The sequence below is a fragment of the Trichosurus vulpecula genome, chromosome 4, assembly GCF_011100635.1.
Source record: "Trichosurus vulpecula isolate mTriVul1 chromosome 4, mTriVul1.pri, whole genome shotgun sequence".
NCBI classification, from domain to species: domain Eukaryota; kingdom Metazoa; phylum Chordata; class Mammalia; order Diprotodontia; family Phalangeridae; genus Trichosurus; species Trichosurus vulpecula.
In genome coordinates this window covers 300,976,466-300,999,036 of record NC_050576.1, presented here as the reverse complement: position 1 = coordinate 300,999,036, position 22,571 = coordinate 300,976,466, and the positions used below count along the sequence as shown (strand labels likewise).

Genomic DNA, 22,571 nt, shown 5'->3' with positions numbered 1-22,571 from the left:
CATACAGCTCTCCGGTTCCCTGAATCATACCTTGAATTTAATGTTGACATAATAGTCTGTAATGATCCTGGCATTTTTCCGGGACTGCCTCATACGACTCAGGGTGGATGGTTTTATGAATATGACATAAGGCTTCAGTTCATGTGTTCGGGCCACCTGTATACTCTGCACAACACAGTTCAAAGAAAAGAAATTACCACATACAATAAAAAGGACCATTTCATTCTGAATTTTCTATATTCTCTGGTGAGCATTTAAACATTTATTTTTTTTTGAAGAGTAGCAACTAAGAACTTTATCCTTATCAGTGAGATTTTGCCCCTGCCCCAAGCACTCTTGATAGTAGAGAAAGAACATGTATTTGAAGTCAGAATGGTTAACAATTGATAATTTTAATTTTAGTAATTTATACAACAAAGTTATTACTTATTGATTTTATAAATGGATATTCTTTTGTGTTGTTTTGTTTATAAGTGAATACAATGCTGATAGTCATAAAGGTTTTTTTTTTCTTCTATCATACTTGGTGTTGAATCAGGATGGCACCAATCAGTGACAAATTAAGAGAATGATAGTCTAAAAAACTCTTATTGAATATTTACTAACAAATCTATAACTGGCATAATCTTGTTGAGATCTTCAGAAGAGTGGTCTTAAAGAGAATTGGTTTATGATGATACAACTGAGGGGGACATGACACTCTCCTCTCCATATTCGAAAATCTGTCCTCTCATAATACATGTTGGGCTCTTTTCTATTCCACAGATAAAAAACTAATGGGGTATGATAGGGTACTCTTTCCTGGTCAGACCACATCTGGAGTTCGTTTCTGGACACAACATTTTTGGAAGGATGTTTGATAAGCTGGAGAGCAGAGAAAGGCAATCTTGATGGTGAAGGTCTTCAAGATCAATGCCATGTGAGAAAGCTATCTTCAAATATTTGAAGGACTATTATATGGAAGAGGGATTAAATTTATCCTTCTTGACCCAGAGACCATAACTACAGCAAGAACAACCAGCAAAGGTTGTAATGAAACAAATTTAAGGAAAAATTTCCTAAAAAATTAGAGCTCTGCTCCTAGTTACGGAGCTAGTAAATGGCAAACAGAATGAAAATCCAGGTCTCCTGACTCCAAGCCCAGTGTTCTGATCAGTATATAATTCTTGTTTTCCCCCCTCTCCTCTATTTCTCCCCCTTCCCACCCCAAAGTAGTTCCCTAATGCCTGTAGGATAAGCAATTAGTCACCATTCCACTTTTCCTGATTTATTTCTTATTCCTTTGTTACAGACATTGTAAAGCCCCAATAGATTGCTAGCACCTCCTTCATGCCTAGCATGAAGTAAGCACTTCTCGCATGATAACTATTATTATTAGTAATCCTTAGCTCACTTCTAGGCTCAGCTCCGGTGCTACTTCTGCTATGAAGCCTTCCCTGATTCCCTCTGTTATTAGTCTTTTCTCCTTCCTCCGATATGCTAGAGTTCTTTGATCTCTCTTTTGCTCTCATCATTCCCTGTCCTGGAAGATCCTCACATGGCATGATTTTAAGGCCTTTCACCATTCTGGTCTCCTTCTTTGTATGCTTTCTAGCTGATGTCCTTCCTAAAATGTGGTGTCCACAGATATGGTTTGACTAAGGCAGAGCACAATGACACTGCAACCTGCCATCAGTAATGTGCTACAGCCCATGTCTACCCACCATTTGACTTTCTATTGCCCTTGGAATCACTTATAACTTTGATTCTTATGAAATGATGATTCATAGTCATAAAGTACCACTGAGAGAATATTGGTGTTGAGAAGATAGGCTTTTATATCAACAAGTAGCTAAGGAAAAAAAATACTGTATAGTAACCCGAAACTAATACATCTGATACCCTAAGGGGATGGAGGCTAATGGGAACATCTATTTTATTTTAGGAGGCAATTAGGATTAAGTGACTTGCCCAGGGTTGAATAGCTAGCATCTGAGGCCAAATCTGAACTCAGGTCCTCCTGAGTACAAGGCTGGTGATCTATCCACTCTGCCCCCTAGCTGCTGCCTTGGAATCCATTTTAAACAAAAGGAGTTTCACTCTTGGGTGAAATCAGCAGTAATCTGAAAGGAATGCATCAGAACCCTAACATAGATGTAAAATCACTACCCCTCTTTTTCTTTTTACCACTTCTAGGTACCTCTTATTTAAATATCTTTCAAGACCACAGAGTCATGAAACTTAAGAGGTAGATTTCATATATGGCCCACCTGTGGTTCTAAGTCCATTACACAGACTTTTCTTTCATCAAGGACCTTTTGAACAGCATCCACGCTGGTACCATATAGGTTTCCTTTGTACTCACCATACTCCAACATCCTATGAAGATAGACAAAGAAAATAAAAATTCCTACTGCAAGAAACTGCAACATATCATTAGTTACAAAGTCTGAAAATATTACCAAATATCCCAAGAAGATAATCTTAATAGAAAGTAACAAATATGGGTACTTTTCTGGGACAAGAGGAATCACTAGAGATTTAGGTAGAACCAATTGGATCAGAAGACCTAGGGTTCTTCTAAACCTATTTGTGAAAAAAAAAAACCTTTATATTTTGCAATTCAATTCTTCCCTTCTGAAAGACAATGAACTATAGGGGACTCCATGTTACTTGTGACTCAAGAGTTCCTACAGGGACTTTAGAGAATGCTCACAAAGAAAGAATTCATGTCTGGTAATACGTAATGAGAGTTACAAAAATTTGGCCTGGTGATCTTACCACAAGGACTACCAAAAGCCTGTTATTTTTAAAAGTATAAAAAGACCTAGCAGTACAAATATATATATATATATATATATATATACATATATATATATATATATATATATATATAGGTAATATCAAAAGCATGGAAAGAACCCATGTGTCCAGTGATTGGGAAATGGCTATACAAATTATCAAGATAATAGAGTATTATTGTACCAAAAGAAGTGGCAAAGAAGAACAAAAAAAATTGCGGAAGGGTACATTAAATGATGTAGAGGGAAGAAAGCAGAATAAGAAAATAGTATGTACACTGAACAGGAGTATATGTGTGTGTATGCGTATGTGTGTGTGTGTGTGTGCGCGCGCGTGCGCGAGCACGCGCATAACAGTAAAGAATTCAATAACATATACAGAACTAAAAGAGAGCAGAAAAGGACTCAGAAACAAAGCATTATTTTTTGGGGGGGAATTCATGATACCGTCCTAAAACAAATTTTTAAATATTTTGACAATTATAGTCCTATGTATTTATTTTTATTTCATAATTTGCTCTTACTAAATGTTTACTGTTTGCATCAAAAAATCGTTTCAAAAAGAAGAAATTCATTCAATTCAATTCAAAAAGCACTGGTTCATGTCGAACTTTGAAACGAAGAGAGAAAAGCATTTGATTATGAATCAGTGACCAGATATTCCAGTTACCTGTGCCCATACACCAGACTTTCAAATGTTTCCCTGGATACATAGTGATACTCTCGACCATCCTCTTCATAGCTCTTTTTAGAGCGAGTGGTATCTATGGAGAAGAATTAACAAAAGGCTTTTGGAGTTCATTCATTTATTCATTCAATAGAAATGTACTGTCTTGGATGTGACAAGATCATTGACAAATGGATATGGCATCTTTGCTCTTGTCAAAGCATTTATAGTTTAGTCAGGTTCTTAGAAACATATTAACTTCGTAGTGAACACAAAGACGTTTCCAATTTTCCTAACACCAAATAGAGCTAACATTTGCTAAGAAATTGGACAGGCTTATATATAAGTTGGTAGTTGGCCCAGGGAATGGAATGTTAGAGGAGGAGTCAGGAAGGCCTGGGTTTGAATCCTGAAGACTCAAGCTGTATGACCCGGGGCAAGTCACTTAATCTCCCTCAGGCAATCTCTTCTCTGTAAAATGAGGGTAATAGCAACTACCTCCCCAGGTTGATGTTGGGTTGAAATGAGATAATGTATGTAAAGTATAAAAACCTTAAAGTGTAATATCAATACTGTTAACAGTATTTAAATCAAATTTAAAATTTTAATTTTTATATAATTTAATGGATTTTAAATGGATCTTTAAAAAATTTAATTTAAATTTAAATTAAATTTAAAAAATAAATTACAAGAATTTAGTGAGTAACTTTGTGGTACAACGTGCAACACTAGGTCATGGCATCATAGACTTAGGGCTGGAAGGTACCGCAGAGGTCACCCAGCCCAAATTCCTCATTTTACAGCTGAGGAAACTGATGCCCAGAGTACGTTACGTTTCTAAGGTCAAATAAGTAAGGAATGGTAAGGTCAGGATTTTGATTCCTTAGGGTTTTGTGACTTCAAAGCCAGTCCTTCTAAATCAACAAATGCTACATCCAGACTTGATTTATTGTTTTGTTGATTGTCTAGACTTAAGGAAATGATGGAGAAATGTTAATAACGCAGATGAAACTTAAAAATGCATTGTGGGTACACTTTTTTTTCTACCCAGAGAGAGGGTCGTTAAACATTTACCAATCCTCCCTGGTCTACGAGTGACCCTTCACGGTGATTGCTTATGAAATATGTTCCCACAGGCTCTTCATGAAACCAGATTATAACACTGAACCAGTTTTGCAGGTTCCAAGGCTTTCTCAGGTCTAGGGATATAGAGACTAGGGGTCCTCCCTAATCAGTCTGACAGGTAGGTGGGGTTACTTTGGTCACAGATCATCTCAATTTATGTAACAACTGGTATAGGAGGGGGAAGATCACCTTGACATGTTGCCAATCAAGGGAACTCTTGCAAATTCCCCTGTAAATATTCCCTCCTACAAGTGTCCTTTTAGGATAAATCTGTGGGTTTGCATTTGACCAATTTAGGGTTGGAGCTAGAACCAATGGAGCAACTTGTAGTTTGATGTGGGCTCTTGTGATGAAGAGCAGTTAAATCCTTTTAAGAGCTCTGAAAGGCAAACTTTGCTCATTGGATCACTTTTTTTTCTCCTTTATGTTTAGACCACGAAAACTTGATAACTGCATTTCAATGTAACTGGTTTCTTTTGTAATCCTGTCTTTTATTTTATACATTTAAGAACAATTTTCTAAGGAAGGGTCTGCAGGCTTCACCAGACTGGACCTGGCCTCAGACATTTACCAGCTGTATGAAACTTGGGCAAGTCATTAACCTCTGTCTGACTCAGTTTCCTCGACTGTAAAGTGAAGATAATAATGGCATCTACTTCCCAGGGTTGTTGTGAGGATCAAATGAAATAATATTCATAAAGTGCAATACTTAATAAATGCTTCCACCCTTTGCTATATCTTTTCCTGAACTTCATAACTGGAAAATGTTCAAGTAAAACTATTATAACCCCTGAAAGTGTAGTGAATTTCATCAAAAGTTTAAGACAACTTCTTCCTTTCCTTGGCAGAGCTAATGACTTAACAGAGGACTTTGATATATATGTAAATATATCAAAATATGTATGTATATATATATGTGTGTGTGTGTGTGTGTGACACACATATATATGACAGGTTGAAATAAGTGAATTTGGGTTTCACTTAAGATATCCATGGTATAAATTATCCATCTTGCAATAATTTAAATATGTTCTTACAAGTATAAATCCCCCCATCAATTGAAATAGTTAAGAAATTGTTACTGAAGTTTGAGATAAAGCAGACTACATAATAGCTTGCTGGAAAGGAAATCCACAAAACCTTGAAGAAATGGGTCCGAAACAGAATGATTTTACAAAGAGCCCAGCAAAGTCATCGCAGTCTTTCCGCCTGGCTCTACTCCGACAAATCAAAACAAAATCTTGTTAGGAATGCCTGTCGAGGTCCCCTCACATCTTGTGTTTTCACATCAAAGGGGATATCACACGGCTAATGAAATTAATCCATTTTCACAAGCAGAAGTAAGGGAAGCTTTATTAAAACATGAAGTATAAAAGGACAACGGAACTTACGTGGTACCGCGCTTTGAAAGCGATTTGGATCCGTTTCAATCAGTCGCCTTCTCAATTCATTTACCCCAACACCAGAAGGGCCTGAATAGAGGGGAGGGAGGGGGGAGAAGGGGGTAAAAGGCCACAGACAGAAATCATTAAATTTGAATGACTACAGTTTTATATAGTGACGAAGTTACCATCGCTGCTCTCCTTATATTGGGAAAAAAAAAGAAGAGAGAAAAGATAAAGGATGAATTACACAACTTCCCTTCAAACAGAGTTGGACGGCTCCAAAGGGTAATTAGGCATTTTCCTGTTGATTTGTGGGAATCACCAGCATTTCTTAAACTTTTAGAGTTGGGAGAGGGACAAGCAGTAGCCTTCCAACTCTGGACATTTTGTCCATTGCCTAGGCATCCTGGGAACTTGGTGGCGCCTCCTCTGTCTCCTCTGTAAGACTTCTGTCTTATAGACTCCCTAGCTTCCTTCAGAGCCCCCTTAGGTGCCGCTTCCTGCTATGGACTTTTCCTGATCTACGCTATTGTCAGAGCTTTCCATCAGCCCTCCCTCCTCCATCCCTTATCTTTATATTGTATACACTCTAATCGTCCTTATCTGTGTACGTGTTATTTTTCCCCATTGGAATGTAAGACCCTCCAGGGGAGGTAGTATTTCATTCTTGTCCTTGTATCTCCAGTGCCCAGCCCAGTTCCTGGTACATAATTGGTGCTCGATAAATGCTTATTGAATTAAATTGAATTGCATCCTTAAATACTTCCTAAAGAATATCTTCTAAATGGGAAGAGATAGTAAGTACACAAGAGATCTGTTATTATGGAGACTCAGATAAGAATAATCAATATTTACAATAGGACTCTGCAGTACCTTAAAAGTAAACTACCTGATATAAAATGGGGGGTGGGTGGGGGAGGAAAAGGAATAAGCATTTATACAGTGGGTACTGCATGCCAGGCACTATGCTAAGTGCTTTACATGTTTTATTTCATTTTATTCTCACAGCAGCTCTGTGAGGTATGTGCAGTTATCCTTATTTTAAAGTTGAGGAAACTGAGGAGGGCAACGGAGGTTAAGTGACTTGGCCAGGGTCACACAGCTGGTAAATTGCCTGATTAAAAATATAATTGCCCTGTAAAACAGAGGGTAGCCCTTTGCCTTCATTTTTCCTTTTATAAACACACCTGCTGATGAGTCTTTACAAATGGCTCCACTGCATTTCCATGACCTGGCATTTATCACTTAAAATGCAGGATTATACGCCAAAGCTTTTGATTTGGGGAAGGAGTGACAGTAACCATTGGGATGGCAATCAATACTGGGACCTACCTACAAGCACAATCAGGCGATGCTTATCAGAAGGATGCCTCTGGTACCTTACCACCTCCTCATAGGGGGCTCCCAGGGCATTGTAACAACTGTTGGTGCAGTGAATGTAGGCCGGCAGCTGGTTGGTGTGAGATTTTCTGCGACAGAGGCGCATGCTTCTTCGGAAACCAGCTGGGGAGGGTAAAAATCAGATCCGTGACTAGCAGCAGTTTTTAAAAACCTGAGACAGCACAAACATTGTTTGGGAGCAAGAAGCACCCTTTCAAGCCAGGACACTGGTGAGCAGAGATATAAATAAGGGTGCTGTTGTGGAGGCTGCCCCTAAGGGGAGAGGAAATAAAGGGTAGAACTCACTTGAAACTTGACCTTTTTGCAGGCTTAGACACTTCCTTCAGGGTTTTTGCAACCCTGTTCTCTCCTGGTTCTCCTCCCACCTGTCTGATGGCACCTTTTCAGTTTCCTTTGCTGGATCACCATGCAAATCATGGCTACTAGCCATGGGTGTCACCCAAGGTTTTGTCCTGGACTCTCTTCTCTTCCCCATTTCACTTCACTTAATGATCTCATCAGCTCTGTGGATTCAATAATCATTTCTATGCTGGTGACTTTCAGATCAATTTTTCTACCCTTAAGGTTTTCTCCTGACCTTTAGTCTTTCATCTCCAACTGCCTATTAGAAATCTCAAACTGGATATCCCATGGATATCTTAAACTTAGTGTATATTCCAAACTCAACTCATTATCTTTCTTCTAAACCATACCCTCTTCCTAACTTCCCTATTACTACAGGGGCAGGGGTGAGGTGGGGATCTCCAGTCATCCTGATCTATATCTTGCCACTGGACCCAGATGGCTCTGGAGGAGAAAGTGAGGCTGGTGACTTTGCACAGCCCTCCCTCACTTAAATCTAATTCACTCGCAAGTCACGTCATCACTTTTCTGAAATCCTGGTCCTCTTGGAGAAGGAAGGACAAACAACAATATTACTATCAGGGGTAGCATCATCCTCCCATCACACAGGCTCATAACTCTCACCTCTCGCCCACCCCCCATATCCAATCTGTTGCCAAGACCTGTCATTTCTAACATTGCAACATCCCTTACATATGCCCTCCCTGCTCTGACACCACCACCACCCTGGTGAAGGCTCTACTCACCTCACCCATGCACTACTGCAGTAGACTTCTGCCCAGTCTCTTTGCCTCAAGACTCCCCATTCCACTCTATCCTCCACTTAGCTATCAAAGTTCTTTTTAAAGTACAGTTATGACCATGTCACCTCCTACTCAATAAACTCCAGTGGTTCCTATTACTTCTAGGATCAAGTATAAAATTTTCTTGTATTTGGCTTTTAAAGCCCTTTTCTGGCCTTTTCCTACCTTTCCAGTCTTCTTACATTTCACTCCCCTCTATGAACTCTGTGATCCAGTGAGTAGACCTGTTACTCCTTGGACAAGACATTCTGTTTCCCAACTCCATACATTTCCACTGTCTGTCCCCCATGACTGGAAATTTCTCCTGCCTTATCCCATATCCTGGCTTCCTTCAAATCTCAGCTAAAAATCCCACCTTCTACAAGAATGCTAATACCCTCCTTTTAAGGTAGTCTCCAATTATGTATGTACAGGGTGTCCCTAAAGTCTGGACACATAGGACATCTCATTAACAGTTTCACCTAAGACTCTGTGGTGTGGTTCAGCAACTTCTTTTTCTGGGGTATGCTAAAGGAGAAGGTGTACTTAATGAAAATCACAGATGCAACCCACTTGATTGAATGCATAAAGAATGGATATGATGGCAACATGGAGTTATTGCATTGCGATCACGTGAATCTTGCAAAGTGCATAAACCTTTGCATCACAAATGATGGAAATCATATTGAAGATGTTATTTGTTAATATTCCAATTAAATAAAATGTTGTTGAAAATTTCATTCATTTCATTTCTTGAAAATATGCATTTTTGCCTATGTGTCCAGACTTCAGGAACACCCTGTATTCTATTTGAACTTGGTTGCTCTTGTGTTGTCTACCTCATTAGATTGTAAGCTTCTGGAGGGCAGAGCTTGCTTTTTTGTTTCTTTGTATCCCTAGTGCTTAGCACAGTGCCTGGCACATAGTAGGTACTTAATAAATGCTTGTTGACTTGACTTGGAGTACAATCAGAAAGTGGGGGTGGACCGGGGAGTGAGAAGGCCATCTGTAGCATCCTATTTTAACAGATTCTTTTCACTAATGAGGTGCTTAAATCCGTTTTTTCTATGCTGTTGATGAAAAGCAAGTGCTTTTCAGCATCCTCTACATTTGGCAAAGGCCCAGTCATCTTGTTCTAATTACAACTTGTGCTAATTACAACTCTGGCAGAAATCTAGTCATGATAAGAGCCAGTATAGAGGCACATTACTTCATGTCCTTTTCCCTCACCCTAATGCCTCTGGTCAGGTAGTCAGAGCAAAGTGCAGAATTAATAGCCAGTTGGGTCTAAAGGTAGAGAATGTGGAAGCAGAATGAAGACAGAAGTAACAAAAATGCCAACTAGATTAGCTTTTGAGAGTACATCTGCTGCCTATTCTTCAAAAAAAATTTAACCCCATATTCCTTTGACGTAGGGAGGGGAAGGCCCTATTATCCTCTTTTAACTGATGGGTAATCTGAGAAACAGAGACACCAGAGTTAGTGGCAAATTTACTGTAGTTGCAGAATCTGTGATTTCCTAAGTCCTAAACTCCTGGTTATTTCACTAGATTAAATTGCCTCTGGAGTGCAAGACTTTCTTGAGGGCAGAGATTGTTCCATTTTTGTCTTTATATCTCTACTGACTAGCATAATACTGGACAGTCAGTCAATAAACATTTATCAAGTGCCTACTATGTTCTAGGCATTGTGCTAAAGACTGGGAAAACAAAGAAAGATCATGCCTGCCCTCGAGGAGCTTATAGTCTAATGAGGGAGACAACATGCAAACAAGCTACGTACAGGATAAATTGGAGGTAATCATCAGAGGGAAGCTATTAGAATTAAAGGGTGAATTAGGAAAGGATTCCTCTAGCAGGTGGGATTTTTTTTAAAGGAAACCAGAGAAGCCAGGAAGCTGAGATAAGGAGGGAGGGCATTCCAGGCATGGAAAAACACCAGTGAAAAGGCCCAGATTCAGGAAATTGAATATCTTCTTTAAGGAAAAACAAGGAGGCCAGTTGTCATTGGATTGCAGAATATGTGTGTGAGGGGTGCAAATTGTAAGAAGACTGAAAAAGTAGGGAGTAACCAGGTTATGAAGGACTCTGAATGTCAAACAAAGGATTTTATATTTGATCCTGGAGGTAATAGGGAGCCACAAGAGTTTATTGAGTGGAGGCAGGGGGGGGGTGACATGATCAGATCTATGTTTTAGGAAGATCACTTTGTTAGTCAAATGGAGGGTGGAGTAGGGTAGGGAGAGACTTAAGGCACAGAGATCAACCAGAAGGCCATTGCAAAAGGGTGAAGTGACAAGGGCCTTTACCAAGGTGGTAACAGTGTCAGAGGAGAGAAGAGGGTGCATATGAGAGATATTTCAAAGGTGGAGATGATAGGACTTGACCACTCATTGGATATGGGAAGTGAGAGAGACTAATCAAGTATGGCACCTAGATTGTGTAACTGGGATGGTGGTAACCTCAATAGGAGTAGGGAAGTTATAAAGAAGGTACATTTTTAGGGAAAGATAATGAGTTACATTGTGGACATATTGGCTTTATGATGTCAATGGGACATCCAGTTTGAGATATACAATAAACGGCTAGCTATAGGAGACTAAAGATCAAGAGAGGTTAGGGCTGGATAAGTAAATTTGAGAATCATCAGCATAGAGATAATTGAATTCATGAGAACTGATGACATAGCCAAGTTAAATGTGGAAGGGAAAGAGAAGAGGACTCTGGACAAAGCTCTGTGGGACACCCATGGTTACTGAGTGTATAGTCAATACTTAAATATTGTTGATGAATCAATTGAGTGTATATTTTCATTATTCTGACCTTTTATCTACTTCCTAAAATAATTTCAGGATTAGTGTCACCTTCAATTACACCTATATTTAGGACCAGCCTGAATTGTAACCCTAGTAGGGAACTACTAGGGTGATTTCATGACTTCTGAGAAGTTCCCACCATGCTTCCGCTCCTCCTTCTTCCTCAGGAAAATATCTCTTCCATTCAATGGCTAATTCCTATCATTCTAAGCTTAATGCCTTCTTCATTCCTTTAATCTAAGGCTTTGATCCCTATTAAAACAAATATAGCTTGGGGAGGGGAGGCAGAAATATACTAAGCTTTCTCAGTCACATACCTCTCTGGTTAAATGAGTTTTGGAATCCTTCTTTCCAATAGATTTTGATAAGAAAGCAAAATGAGCTAGGTACCTTGGGAAAAATGGCCAAGAGGTAACCAGTAAAAAAAAGAGCAAAGAACCCCAAGGTTGGAGGTCAAACTTCACCTACTTTTGGCAAACCCAGCATTGCTTTTTCTCCTAAAGACACAAATTATAGTGTCCCTTGTCAAGGACTGGGCAACGTTCCAGAGATATTTCTCCATGCCTCTTATGAGCTGTATTTAGACAATCTACGTGTACATATACATAACCTACAGGGGCATGAAAAATGGCTATGAAAACCATAAATCTAGTTGGCATGGAGTTGGGGAAACGCTTCAATAGAGTAGGGTATGCCATGGAGCTGACTGGAAGAAGATCAGCGAGGAGATCAGCAAGCAATTTAAAGGAGTTTTGAACAGAGCTATTGCTAGTATAGAACAGGGCTTTGCCCCAAGGTACTAACACCCAGTAAAGTGTATACTCCCTACCTGAGGCAACTACTATCTCCACACCTTGCCTCCTGGTCCTCTGGACCTTTGGGAGCCAGCCCCAGGACCTCCCAAGCAGAGAAACTCCTTTTCTTAGCCTCACTCCAATCCTCTCCTACCCTTTGGACATGTGTGTGTGCATGTGCCCTAGCATCATTACTAACCTCTTCCTCCCACAGTGGAATTTCCCCCAGGAACAATTTTGGCTAGGTATAGCTCTGGTTATAAAATACAAATATGTCTCTTGGGAAGAGAAAAATTTGGAACAATGAAAAGATCAGGAGTTTGCTGAAAAGAAGGCTTCAGGCATTTTGGAAAAAGAGAGAACTTGCAACTGTCTATAAGGAGAATTATCACTGAGAAGGGTGTGCCAGAGTTGGTGTGAGCCCAACTAAACCAAGCAACAGAGACTTACTCATCACCTACCTATAAAGAACTGATGGTCATATCCAGCAAATTCCTCTTCATCTAGGTCATGATGAATGAACGGTCCGAAGCAGAAAATGGGGTGGAGGGGAAAGGATTGTGGTTATTCTCCTTACCGAAACTATCCCCATATTTAGAAACCACTTCATTTCAACAGGTAGCGGCAGCACAGCTGATGTCATGATAAGTTCGTACATGGAAGCCCTCTTGGGAATGGCCTAAATCCTTTGAATTTCATCTCTCCCCTAAGGCACAGACATTTCTGAAGTGTCTAGCACAAACTTAGATGTTGGATCTCTCTATGAACTAAGGTTATCACAATTCATTTTCCTTAACATATTCAAGAATCAAAAATGCCTTATCAAAGACTTATAAAAAAGAGTGGTAAAGGTCCCAGTCAAAATATGCATAGTCTGTGTGCATTATTTCATGTTTAGCCTAACAGCATGGTAACTGAAAACAGAAATTAAATTTTTAAATGGTACTAAATTTGGGCTTTTAAGCTTTGGTGGGCATGAGTCCTTTAGTATACCAATACATTATTTAGGTTTCTTTGACTTTAAAAGTGAAGAAAGAAAAATCAAATAGGATTACTCTGTGATCCCTAATTGTTTCCCATTGTCCTACATTGATAAAAGATATAGACTTCTATTTCAGGTATAGGAATAAAGAAAACTGCTTTGAATTCCTGATTCAGAAACATGTACCTCTGCTTTATACAGTAAGCTGCAGTCACACTTTGTGCTGTAAATACTTTAGTTTGGCTTCTCAGAGAAGCATCTATACTTAAAATATCAGGAAAATATAGTTTTCAAATTAATTTCCTCCTTTCCTCCTCTTCATGCATGCACAGAGGCATAACTAAGGTGGGAAGTTCAGGGCTTTGCCTTGGGATCCCAATACTGGGAGAGGGCGCGTAAGTATGGAGGATTTTGTTATCCTTTTTAGAGTTCAGTTTTGCAGGATCCATGGCCATAGCAATGTCTAGTTTCCAGATGTTAGATGATAACTCCCAGAATAGCCCCAAGGATCCTAGATAGTATTTCCTAGAATCATAGTGATAGGCAGTCCTACTTAGGCTGTGCCATGTGATATGGGGGTGACATACTTGATATTTACTACACTTATGCAGAATGATGATATTGCCAAAGTTAACCTGTGAGCTTAATGTTGGCAAAAGGCCTTCTTTGTTGCCTTATAAAGTAAGTGGGCACTGGTCAGTGAGTGGGGAAACCAGGGGGAATCCACAGGGAACCCATGGGGAAATCCATGGGGAACCCATAGGGGAATCTGTGTGTGTGTGCACCTTGACCAGCCCCCATCAAGGTTTGCGGGGATTTAGAAGAGTACATAAGCTGTGCTTCTTTGGATTGACCCCACTGAGACATAGGGGTAGTTGCCCTCCCCGCTTCTCACCGGCCCCTTCAAGAAGGGTGATTAGGGAATGCTGTAGGAGCTGGTTCTCCCATTATCAGCAACCTTTCTGAAAAGACTAGACTAGAATAAAGTAAGATCATCAACCCTCCAAAGCTGTCCTGCCTGTCTGACCAGACCAAGAGTGATCCTGTTAGAGGCTAGAGTCCAAAAATTCCAGTGCCTCCTGTGTGTTATCTGTGAAACAGGGGGGAAGAAGGACTCCCTTTCCCCATAGCAGTCAAAATTGCTGTCCCTGAATTTTGAAGTTACCTGTAGCGCCCTCTCCTGGAGCTTAGTTTTCTCTTAACCCCTGCCAAGGAGCTAGACTGTCTTAGGGAACAGGTGCCAAGCCTCTTCTAGCTCCACCCTCCACTCCCCAGGTCAGACCTCTGTGACCCCCCTCCAATGTCTCCACTCCTTTCCCCCACCAATAAACAACTGGTTTTGCCCCAGGTGAAAAATTCCTAGTTACAGCATTGTACACATGAATTTACTTGTGATACCATGAAATGGTATAGAGAGCCTATTCCTATATGAAATATTAGCAAACGCAACCCCTTAAAATTAATCTTCGTTTTAAAATTTTTCAAATGTAAATACAAAGCATAAATATCTTCATTTCTTATTTAGTGATCAAATACATGTTTCTAAATCAAACAAGTAAGAAAAAAAACCAAGGGGGAAATATCTACTAAGGATACAGCCATATGTATTTAGGAGATATATCTCTATATGAAATATATTTCATTATTCAGCTGGTTTTATCCTTTTAAAAAGATGTTCTTCATAATTTGATATTCAGCAATTTAATTTCTTTTAGAAATCTAAAATGAGTTACCCTGTCAAGTATTCACTCTATGGTACTGACATACTTTAAACCTGCTTTCCTTTTACATGCACAGCAAATAAAATTAAGTTACCTTCTGAGAGCTCCTCTGGACATTCAGATAAAAGCAGAAACAGACATTAAAAATTAAAATCTTAGACAATGAAGTCAAAGGCCAAAGGAATGCCCTGACCTTCAGGGTAACATTTGTCATTTCTCTTCAATTTGGTCTCGAGTTGTGACTTAATGTAAAATATTGCATCAATAAGAGAAACCGCATATAGGTGAAAAGCATAAACAGTTGGAACTAAGTGAGCTGGCAAGTACATTATCAAATGAACATGGGAATTTTAGAAATAGCACATTGTTCATTTAGGTAAGGTTTACTTCTGTAACCTCACCACTTACTACTATATAACTGGGACAATTAAACATTTATGGCATCATCTTCCTAGAACCATGCTTAAATGGTGACAAAATTTAGTATAGACGTGAATAAAATTAGAGGTAAATTCTTTACTTTTTTACTTACCAGATTGAAAGGTTTCTTCATCTTTGATTTTCGATGGGGAAGGGGAAAAAATACATGGGTATATCATTGCAAGATTTCTCATACTCAGATTGTACTATCAGAAACATGTCAACTAATTATCCTTTCTTGACACAATGCTTATTCCCTTGCCCTATTCTACTATAGTCGTGTCATGTTCCTGTCCCTTTCTGAGCACCTTCGGCTCTATGTCTTCTTTATGACGCATCTTGTATAAGAATCATGGCATTATTAAGTAGTTAAGCCAGGACCAAAAGGGTAGGAAGATAAGAAGGGAGGAGGGACCAAGAAAGGCGTAGCTCGATAGCAGCTCATCTGAAAAAGATCTGGATTGCAAACTTCATATGTCTTAGTGGTGCAATGTACCAGCCAAAAAAGTTAAGGCAATCTTGGGCTACATTAAGAGAAGTTGTACGTTAAGGCTACGTGTGGAGTACTGTGTTCAGTTCTGGGCATTATGTTTGAGGAAGGATACTGATGGAGAGTATACAGAAGAAAGTGGGCAGGGTATCATCCAAGGATCAGTTGGAGGAACTAGGGAAATTTAGCCTGGAGGAGGGACAATTTAGCCCAGAAAGCATGAGAACCATTTGAAGGGCTATCGTGTAGAATCAAGATTGGCCTCTGAGGACAAAACTAGTAACAACGGGTGGTGGAGGAAGATTTAGGCATGACGTAAGGAAGAACTTTCTGGTAATTAAAATTATCTCAAATGGTAAGGATTGCTTCAAGTGGTAGGGGGTTCACCTTTCCTGGAGGTCTTTGGGTGAAGGCTGGATAATAACTATTGGAAATATCGTAGGGAAGATTCTGGATGGACTCCAGATTGGACTGGAGGGACAGAGGTCCATTATAAATCTGAAATTCTGTGATTCTTTGTAATGGACAAAAGGTCACTTGCCTTGGACATTCACTGGCAAAGTTTAATGTATGAGAGTAGGGGGGCAGTGACTGATAAAGTTTAATGTATGAAAGGCAACGGAGCAGTAACAGTGGAAGGGAGTGAGGAAGGTGGGGAGGGATCCTATGGCTCGGAATAGGAGTGGAGTTTAGGAGAACGAAGCTTGGGTCCCATGGATCTAGTTTTGATTGGTCAAGGATGGGTGGATGAGGCATGATAGCTCAGGTGAAGCACCTTTGACTTATGCTAAGTTAATTCCCATAAATGGTTTTAGAAGTATGCTCAGCAATATAAACATGTTTTTTTAAGCAGGATTATACTATTTGTAATACATTCCATTTATAAGTACCCATTAGAACATCCACATATCTAAGGGAGTTTTGTGATGATGACTGTTTTATTGTATTGAACAATGTCCTAATGACAATTTTATAATTACATCCTAATAACAATTTCATAATTAAATCAAGGCTAGATTAATTGAGAGTGCCAAAATGCCTTTACCCAATAGTGTGTGTGTGTGTGTGTGTGTGTGTGTGTGTGTGTGTGTGTGTGTCTATTTTCCTGAAATCTTTTCTAGGCAGTTCTTAGACCTTCTGTATTATGCAGATGAGAGTCATTAGCACAGGCTACGTATCAGAGCCTTAAAAAAAAATTCCAAATGTTTGAACTACACAATAATTTCCTAGAGAGAAGGCCTTTCACGATAATAGGACCAGTTTCCATTGCCCTACTCTGGGATCATTTCTTCTGGCTTCTAAGCTGGAAGGAACCAGGGGAATGGAGTTAGGGGTGTGGACAGAGATTGGGACAGATCAATTCCTCTTTTTGTGACAAAGTCAGACCTAGTTATTGGGGAGGAAGGAAGGAAGGAAAGAAGGAAGGAAGGAAGGAAGAAATGGAGGGAGGGAAGGAAGGAGAAAGGGAAGACAGAAGGGAGGGAAGGAGGGAGAACAGGAGGGAGGATGGAAGGAAGGAAGAAGGGAAGAAAGGAGGGAGAGAAGGAGAAAGAGGAAGGGAGGGAAGAAGAGTGAGGGGATGGAAAGAAGGGAGGGAAGAAGGAAGGAAAGAAGTATTTATAGGACATTTATTATGTGCTCAGCACTTTACAAATGTTATTTCATTTGATCTTCACAACAACCCTGTGACATAGGTGCTATTATTATCCCCATTTTCATAATTGAGCAAACTGAGGCAGAAGTTAATGATGTGTCCAGGGTCACCCAGCTAGTGAGTATCTGAGGCCAGATTTGAACTCAGGTCTTCCTGACCCCTGTACAGAAAGTCCTCAGTCTGAATGCAGTTTTAAGTTTTAATAGTTACTAAAGCTTAAAACCACACTAAGACTTACGGGATGTGCTGTATGGTATCTGTTCTGTACTTTCAAAGTTATCTCCCTTACCTGCTAGTGAATGTCTTCTGTGAGAAACCTAATCTCTAGGAAAATAAGGAGAAAAGAGGAGTCGTCTACATCTAAGCCAGCATGATCTGAAGAGACTGGGATCCCCAAGGCCACGCAGGGCCTGGAGATAGTGGTTCAGAGACAGAAGGGGACACACCAGTCCGACAACTCTGGAGGGTCCCATGGATCTATAGTTGAGAGTGCAGCAGGGCCTGAGCATGGGGGTGGCTTTGAGAGCTGGGAGCAGCCTTCTTCCCGAAGGCCCTACAAGAAATGTGTAGGGGCTCTTTTCTGGATGCTCTGGAGATGAGGTCTCTCCTTATAATTACACATCTAGGAATAGATCTCCTTACCTTCTTCCACACACTTCTCATCAATCTTTATGTCATCCTCTATAAATGAACATAAAAAGAAAGTCACTTAGAAATGGCAAGCACTGAAATAAAACCTATCACCAAAGGACCTTAGAGGTCACTGAGTCCAACTCCCTCATTTTACGAATTAGGAAACTGAGACTGAGAGTAAGTGACTTGCCCAGGGTCATACAGCTAGTGAGTGTCTGCGGCAGGATTTGAACTCAGGTCTTCCTGACTCCAAGTTCAGTTGTTCCATTTACTATACTGTTACCTCTGGATTTTACCTGGTCTGTGCAAAACTAGCCCTCCCTAAAACTCAAACCAGATTATAGCAGCTTTATTTTCAATACTTTGGGCTTCTTGAAGAGGAAAATAAAATCACCCTGTAGGATCAATTGCAACTTATAATATTAGGCAGTTACCTGGCACAATAGGGGGTTAAGTGACTTGCCCTTGGTCATAAAGTTAGAATGTGTCAGAAGCAGATTTGAATTCAGGTCTTGCTCAGCAATTGTTGTGCCAAAGGCAAGGGCACCAAATGTACCCAGGGCCAAGAGATATGAAATGTGCCCTTAATTAAGCTTGGCATGGGTGGCAGCACAGACCCCAGGATGCTGCAAAGCCACTTTGGGGGTAGAAATGATGGAGAACAAGGTGAGTCTTGGTTGTGGAGAGGTTCAGCTGGTGGGTGTGGCTGCCATCTGGTAGCTTCTGATTTAAACTAATTATTCTTGTTCTTAGCTTCTGAGCTCAGTTGTTTTCTATACTGCTAAAAGTCTAAAAGTGCCATCAACCCCCTCGGAATTTTAACTATTAATGAAAAGTCTCAGCTGCCCAGCTGTAGTGACTGGTTTTCCTGACTCCAAAGCTAGCCTCTTTCCACTCTACCATATGGCCTCTCATTAATGTCATTTTAATGTCAAAGGGTTTAATTTACTTACGTAATACTCAACGAATTAGTATTATTAATTGTATATTAAGTATAATTATCATGTATTAATTATGTATCACTTAGTAATTACTTAATTATTAATTTACATAAACTTAAGTTTATGTAATAATTATTTGGAGGGCTTATAAAAAACAAAGTTCTTTATAAAACACTTCCTCTAAGCACTATCTGCAGCCTTGTTTCCATGAAGATTTAGTGAAGATAAATGTTAAAGTTGAAATTATCATTACAATAATTGAATTTTTATGTTTCTTTAGAGAAGGGCTTCTTAACCTTTTTTTATGCCCTCGACCCCTTTGGTTGTCTCAAAATTATTCTCAGAATAATGCTTTTAAATGCATAAAGTAAAATACATGTTTCCAAGTGAAACCAATTATATTTAAATGCAGTTAGTTTGTGGACAGCAGGGTAAGAACCCCTAATTTAGCAGACCTTTTCACATCCACAATTTCACAATATTAATGATTTTATCAGCTCTTACAAAAGCCTCAGAAGTAAGAAAATACCCACCTTCAGCTCAATTTTACCAACAAAGAGACCAATGGACTGAGTTAATGAGGCATCAGGAACCCAAAACCCATCCAGGATGTTATCCAGTTACAGATCTGAGTCTCTTGTTTCAGAGTTCTAATGAGAAATCACCATTCTTCTGCATACATGCTGTGATGGGCCACAGCAAGGTGACTGATTCTACCATTCACACATGAAAGGTTCCTTAATCCTGGTTCCTAGCCACCCACAGGGTAGGGAGTCCAGCCCTCATCACACCCAGGCCCCATCCTAGCCCACCAACAGAGGATGGTAATGTCCTTTTCAATAGCATATGCTTTGCAACTAGTAAAATATAAGTTCATTGAGGGCAGGAATGGTTTTTAAACTATAACTTGGCAATAATTAATGAACTTTTGCTTCTCAGTATTGATTTCTGTAAGCCCGATGAGTTTTATGACTTGTTGATGAGTTGGACAAGTAGGAAAGGAGAATGTTAAAGGCCAAAAAAAATTCCCCTTTCAACTGATGCTTAGTCCCTTTGTTTCCCCTAGTTTTGGGTTAATTAACTCTGACCTGTTAACTTCACAGATGTCTTTTTGTGACTTAAAATCAGTGACTCATTTAGTCAGGAGCAGGGATCTAGTGCAGTGGGCACTCAGTAAATAAATGCTTAATTCAGTCAGTTGCAAGAGTCTTAGACTTAGAGTTGCAAGACTTAGACTGACTTCCTTGCCAGGGCACCTGTCTCCCAATATTGTGGGAGCTGTATTTCTTCCTAGCTCAGGAAGATGGGGAGCTAAGGGCAGGACTAGAGAGCAGAGTTGCTTTTTTTGTTTGTTTTTGGAGGTGGGGAAGGCAGGGCAATTGGGGTTAAGTGACTTGCCCAAGGTCACACAGCTAGTGTGTCAAGTGTCTGAGGTCAAATTTGAACTCAGGTCCTCCTGACTCCAGGGCTGGTGCTCTACTCACTGCGCCACCCAGCTGCCCCTAGAGGGCAGAGTTTTTATCTAGAGCAGGACCAAAAAGAGAGCCTATAAAAGAGGAAGAAGGAATATAAATTCCCAAGGTCTTTAGCAACTTTGGACCTCCTGCTAAGGCCATCAGTCCAGTTGCCAGAAGGACTGTTACATAATCAATAAACATTTATGAAGTACAGAGAGAAAGACCAACATGAAATAGTCCCTGCCCTCAAAGGGACGACATTCTGTCCATTGACTTGAATAGAATCAAATGAAGAAAACATCAGCAAGTTTCAAGGAGACTTTGGGTTTCAGTTACTTCTTACCTTCTTCCACAGCACTCACTGGCCACAAATTATTGAAGCAGGTAATTAAAAAATAGAAATAAGTAAGTTAAAAGAAGCAAGATATCCAATACCACATCTGTATTAAAGAGACTCTTAAAATAAAGAAATTATAATAGCTACTGTTTATATAGCATTTTAAGGTTTGCAAAGTGCTTTACAAACATCTAGTTTTATCTTTACAAAACCCTGGGAGGTAGGTGTTCTTTTATAGTTGGGGAAACAAGTAGATAGTGGGTAAGGGACTTGGCTGGGGTCTGGGGTCTGATTTGAACTCAGGTCTTCTTCACTCCAGATCCAGTGCTCTAGCCACTGTACCACCTGACCCAAAGAAATGAATTTCTCAGGGGCTGATGGGGCAGTTATTTGGGGGAAAGGGGAGAGAAAGGAAAGACTTTCCAATAACCCTTAAACTCATATATAGATAACCATATACTTCTTCTATGGCTAAGATCAGTTGCAGAAAAGGGTAAGACTGCTTTTCTCAAAAGGCACATTAACGATTCTACTTCTTGTTAGTATCAGAGAAGAGAATCCACACTTACATATGGCTGATTTGAGGCAGGTGTGAGGCTGGAAGGGTTGAGACCACCAAAACTCCCGCTGCTTCCTATTGCAAAAAGAAATTCATCCTTGAGAGAGCCAAACCAACTCCATTTTGTATCATTGCCAACATTTTTTATCGCTGCTTGAGTTAAGGCTTGTTTTTTCTGAGTTAAAGTTTCATTTTCCTGTAAATTATTTCACTTCATTATCCATCACTATGCCACTAACTGTCTTGCAGGACGCAGGTGGATGCAACGAATCAGAATTCCCTGAACTCTGGAAAGTCCTTAAATCTAAAAATAGTAAATGGGTTTTTACTATAAAAATCCTTGTGAATCTTTCTTCAAAGTTCTTAGCCTGCTGAAGGGCTCCGAACCTGATTTCTTTGCAAATTGCATGCCTTTGCTAATAAATGGAATAAGCTCAGACTTTGCCTTCTCAGTCATTCTGTTTTACTTGTTACATTATGAAGAAGAGTTGAATTGAAACATTTTATTTATTCTGTGATGGATATGGATGATATCATACTATATGGCTCTATCAAAGAAAATCAATTGACTCCATCTTACAGAATTTTTCCCCAGTGATATAAAAATGTCATTTGGACTCCATCAGTGTAAAATTTTCAATGCACATCAAGGAAAGATGGAGACTTGAAGTCTTCAGTCTTGACTCTTATATCATTAAGGAAATAAATACAACATCTATGATGTTTGTGATTATGCCTGTATAGTTCTGTATAGCAGGATATAAAAGACTCTCCATAGAGGAGGCAGAAGAAGTAAGACATTTATTCAAACACCAGAGGATCAAATCCCAAAACCAATGACTCCAATTCAACAAAACCATTAAGTCCACCTCATCATAATAGCAAAGAACTTAAAGCACAATATCACAGCAGGGAACCAAGTCATCCTGTAACCTTCTCCCCTGCTGGGGCCTCCCTTAAACACTCATAAATCCTGACTTTCTGCTTGCTTGTGTTTCTCCCCCCTCAGTTCCCTGGTTTCCACTCTCCACTCTTTCTCCATCTTTGTCAAGTTCCTACTCCTTCTTCTTGCGCTGAATTCTGGCTTCTCTTCTGACTCCTGAATTCTCACCCTTCAATGGCTATCTTCTGGGTATAAATACTCTTTGTAGGGCCCGCAGGCTTCATGCCTCTCCTTACCTAATTAGCAAAAGGGTGTGGGCCAAGTACAGGGGTAGGCCTGCCTACAATCAAGCTTCTCCCTTAACTGGCTGCACCTGAGAAGCTTCCCTTAACTAGCTCCACCT

General features: G+C 39.8%; 1 protein-coding gene across 1 annotated transcript in view; it reads right to left on the bottom strand.

Annotated features, from left to right (window-relative positions):
* The window catches only part of MPP4 (membrane palmitoylated protein 4), a 52,359-nt gene that overhangs the window by 1,461 nt on the left and 28,327 nt on the right, over positions 1-22,571 (bottom strand). The window contains exons 11-21 of the mRNA XM_036755731.1: positions 21,296-21,360; positions 20,733-20,750; positions 18,001-18,039; positions 15,327-15,347; positions 14,889-14,903; positions 12,553-12,594; positions 7,290-7,460; positions 5,964-6,044; positions 3,451-3,544; positions 2,250-2,358; positions 31-165 (exon numbers count right to left, since the gene is read on the bottom strand). Of these exons, the coding sequence (XP_036611626.1) occupies positions 31-165; positions 2,250-2,358; positions 3,451-3,544; positions 5,964-6,044; positions 7,290-7,460; positions 12,553-12,594; positions 14,889-14,903; positions 15,327-15,347; positions 18,001-18,039; positions 20,733-20,750; positions 21,296-21,360 (790 nt within the window). The remainder of the gene's footprint in view (positions 1-30; positions 166-2,249; positions 2,359-3,450; positions 3,545-5,963; positions 6,045-7,289; positions 7,461-12,552; positions 12,595-14,888; positions 14,904-15,326; positions 15,348-18,000; positions 18,040-20,732; positions 20,751-21,295; positions 21,361-22,571) is intronic.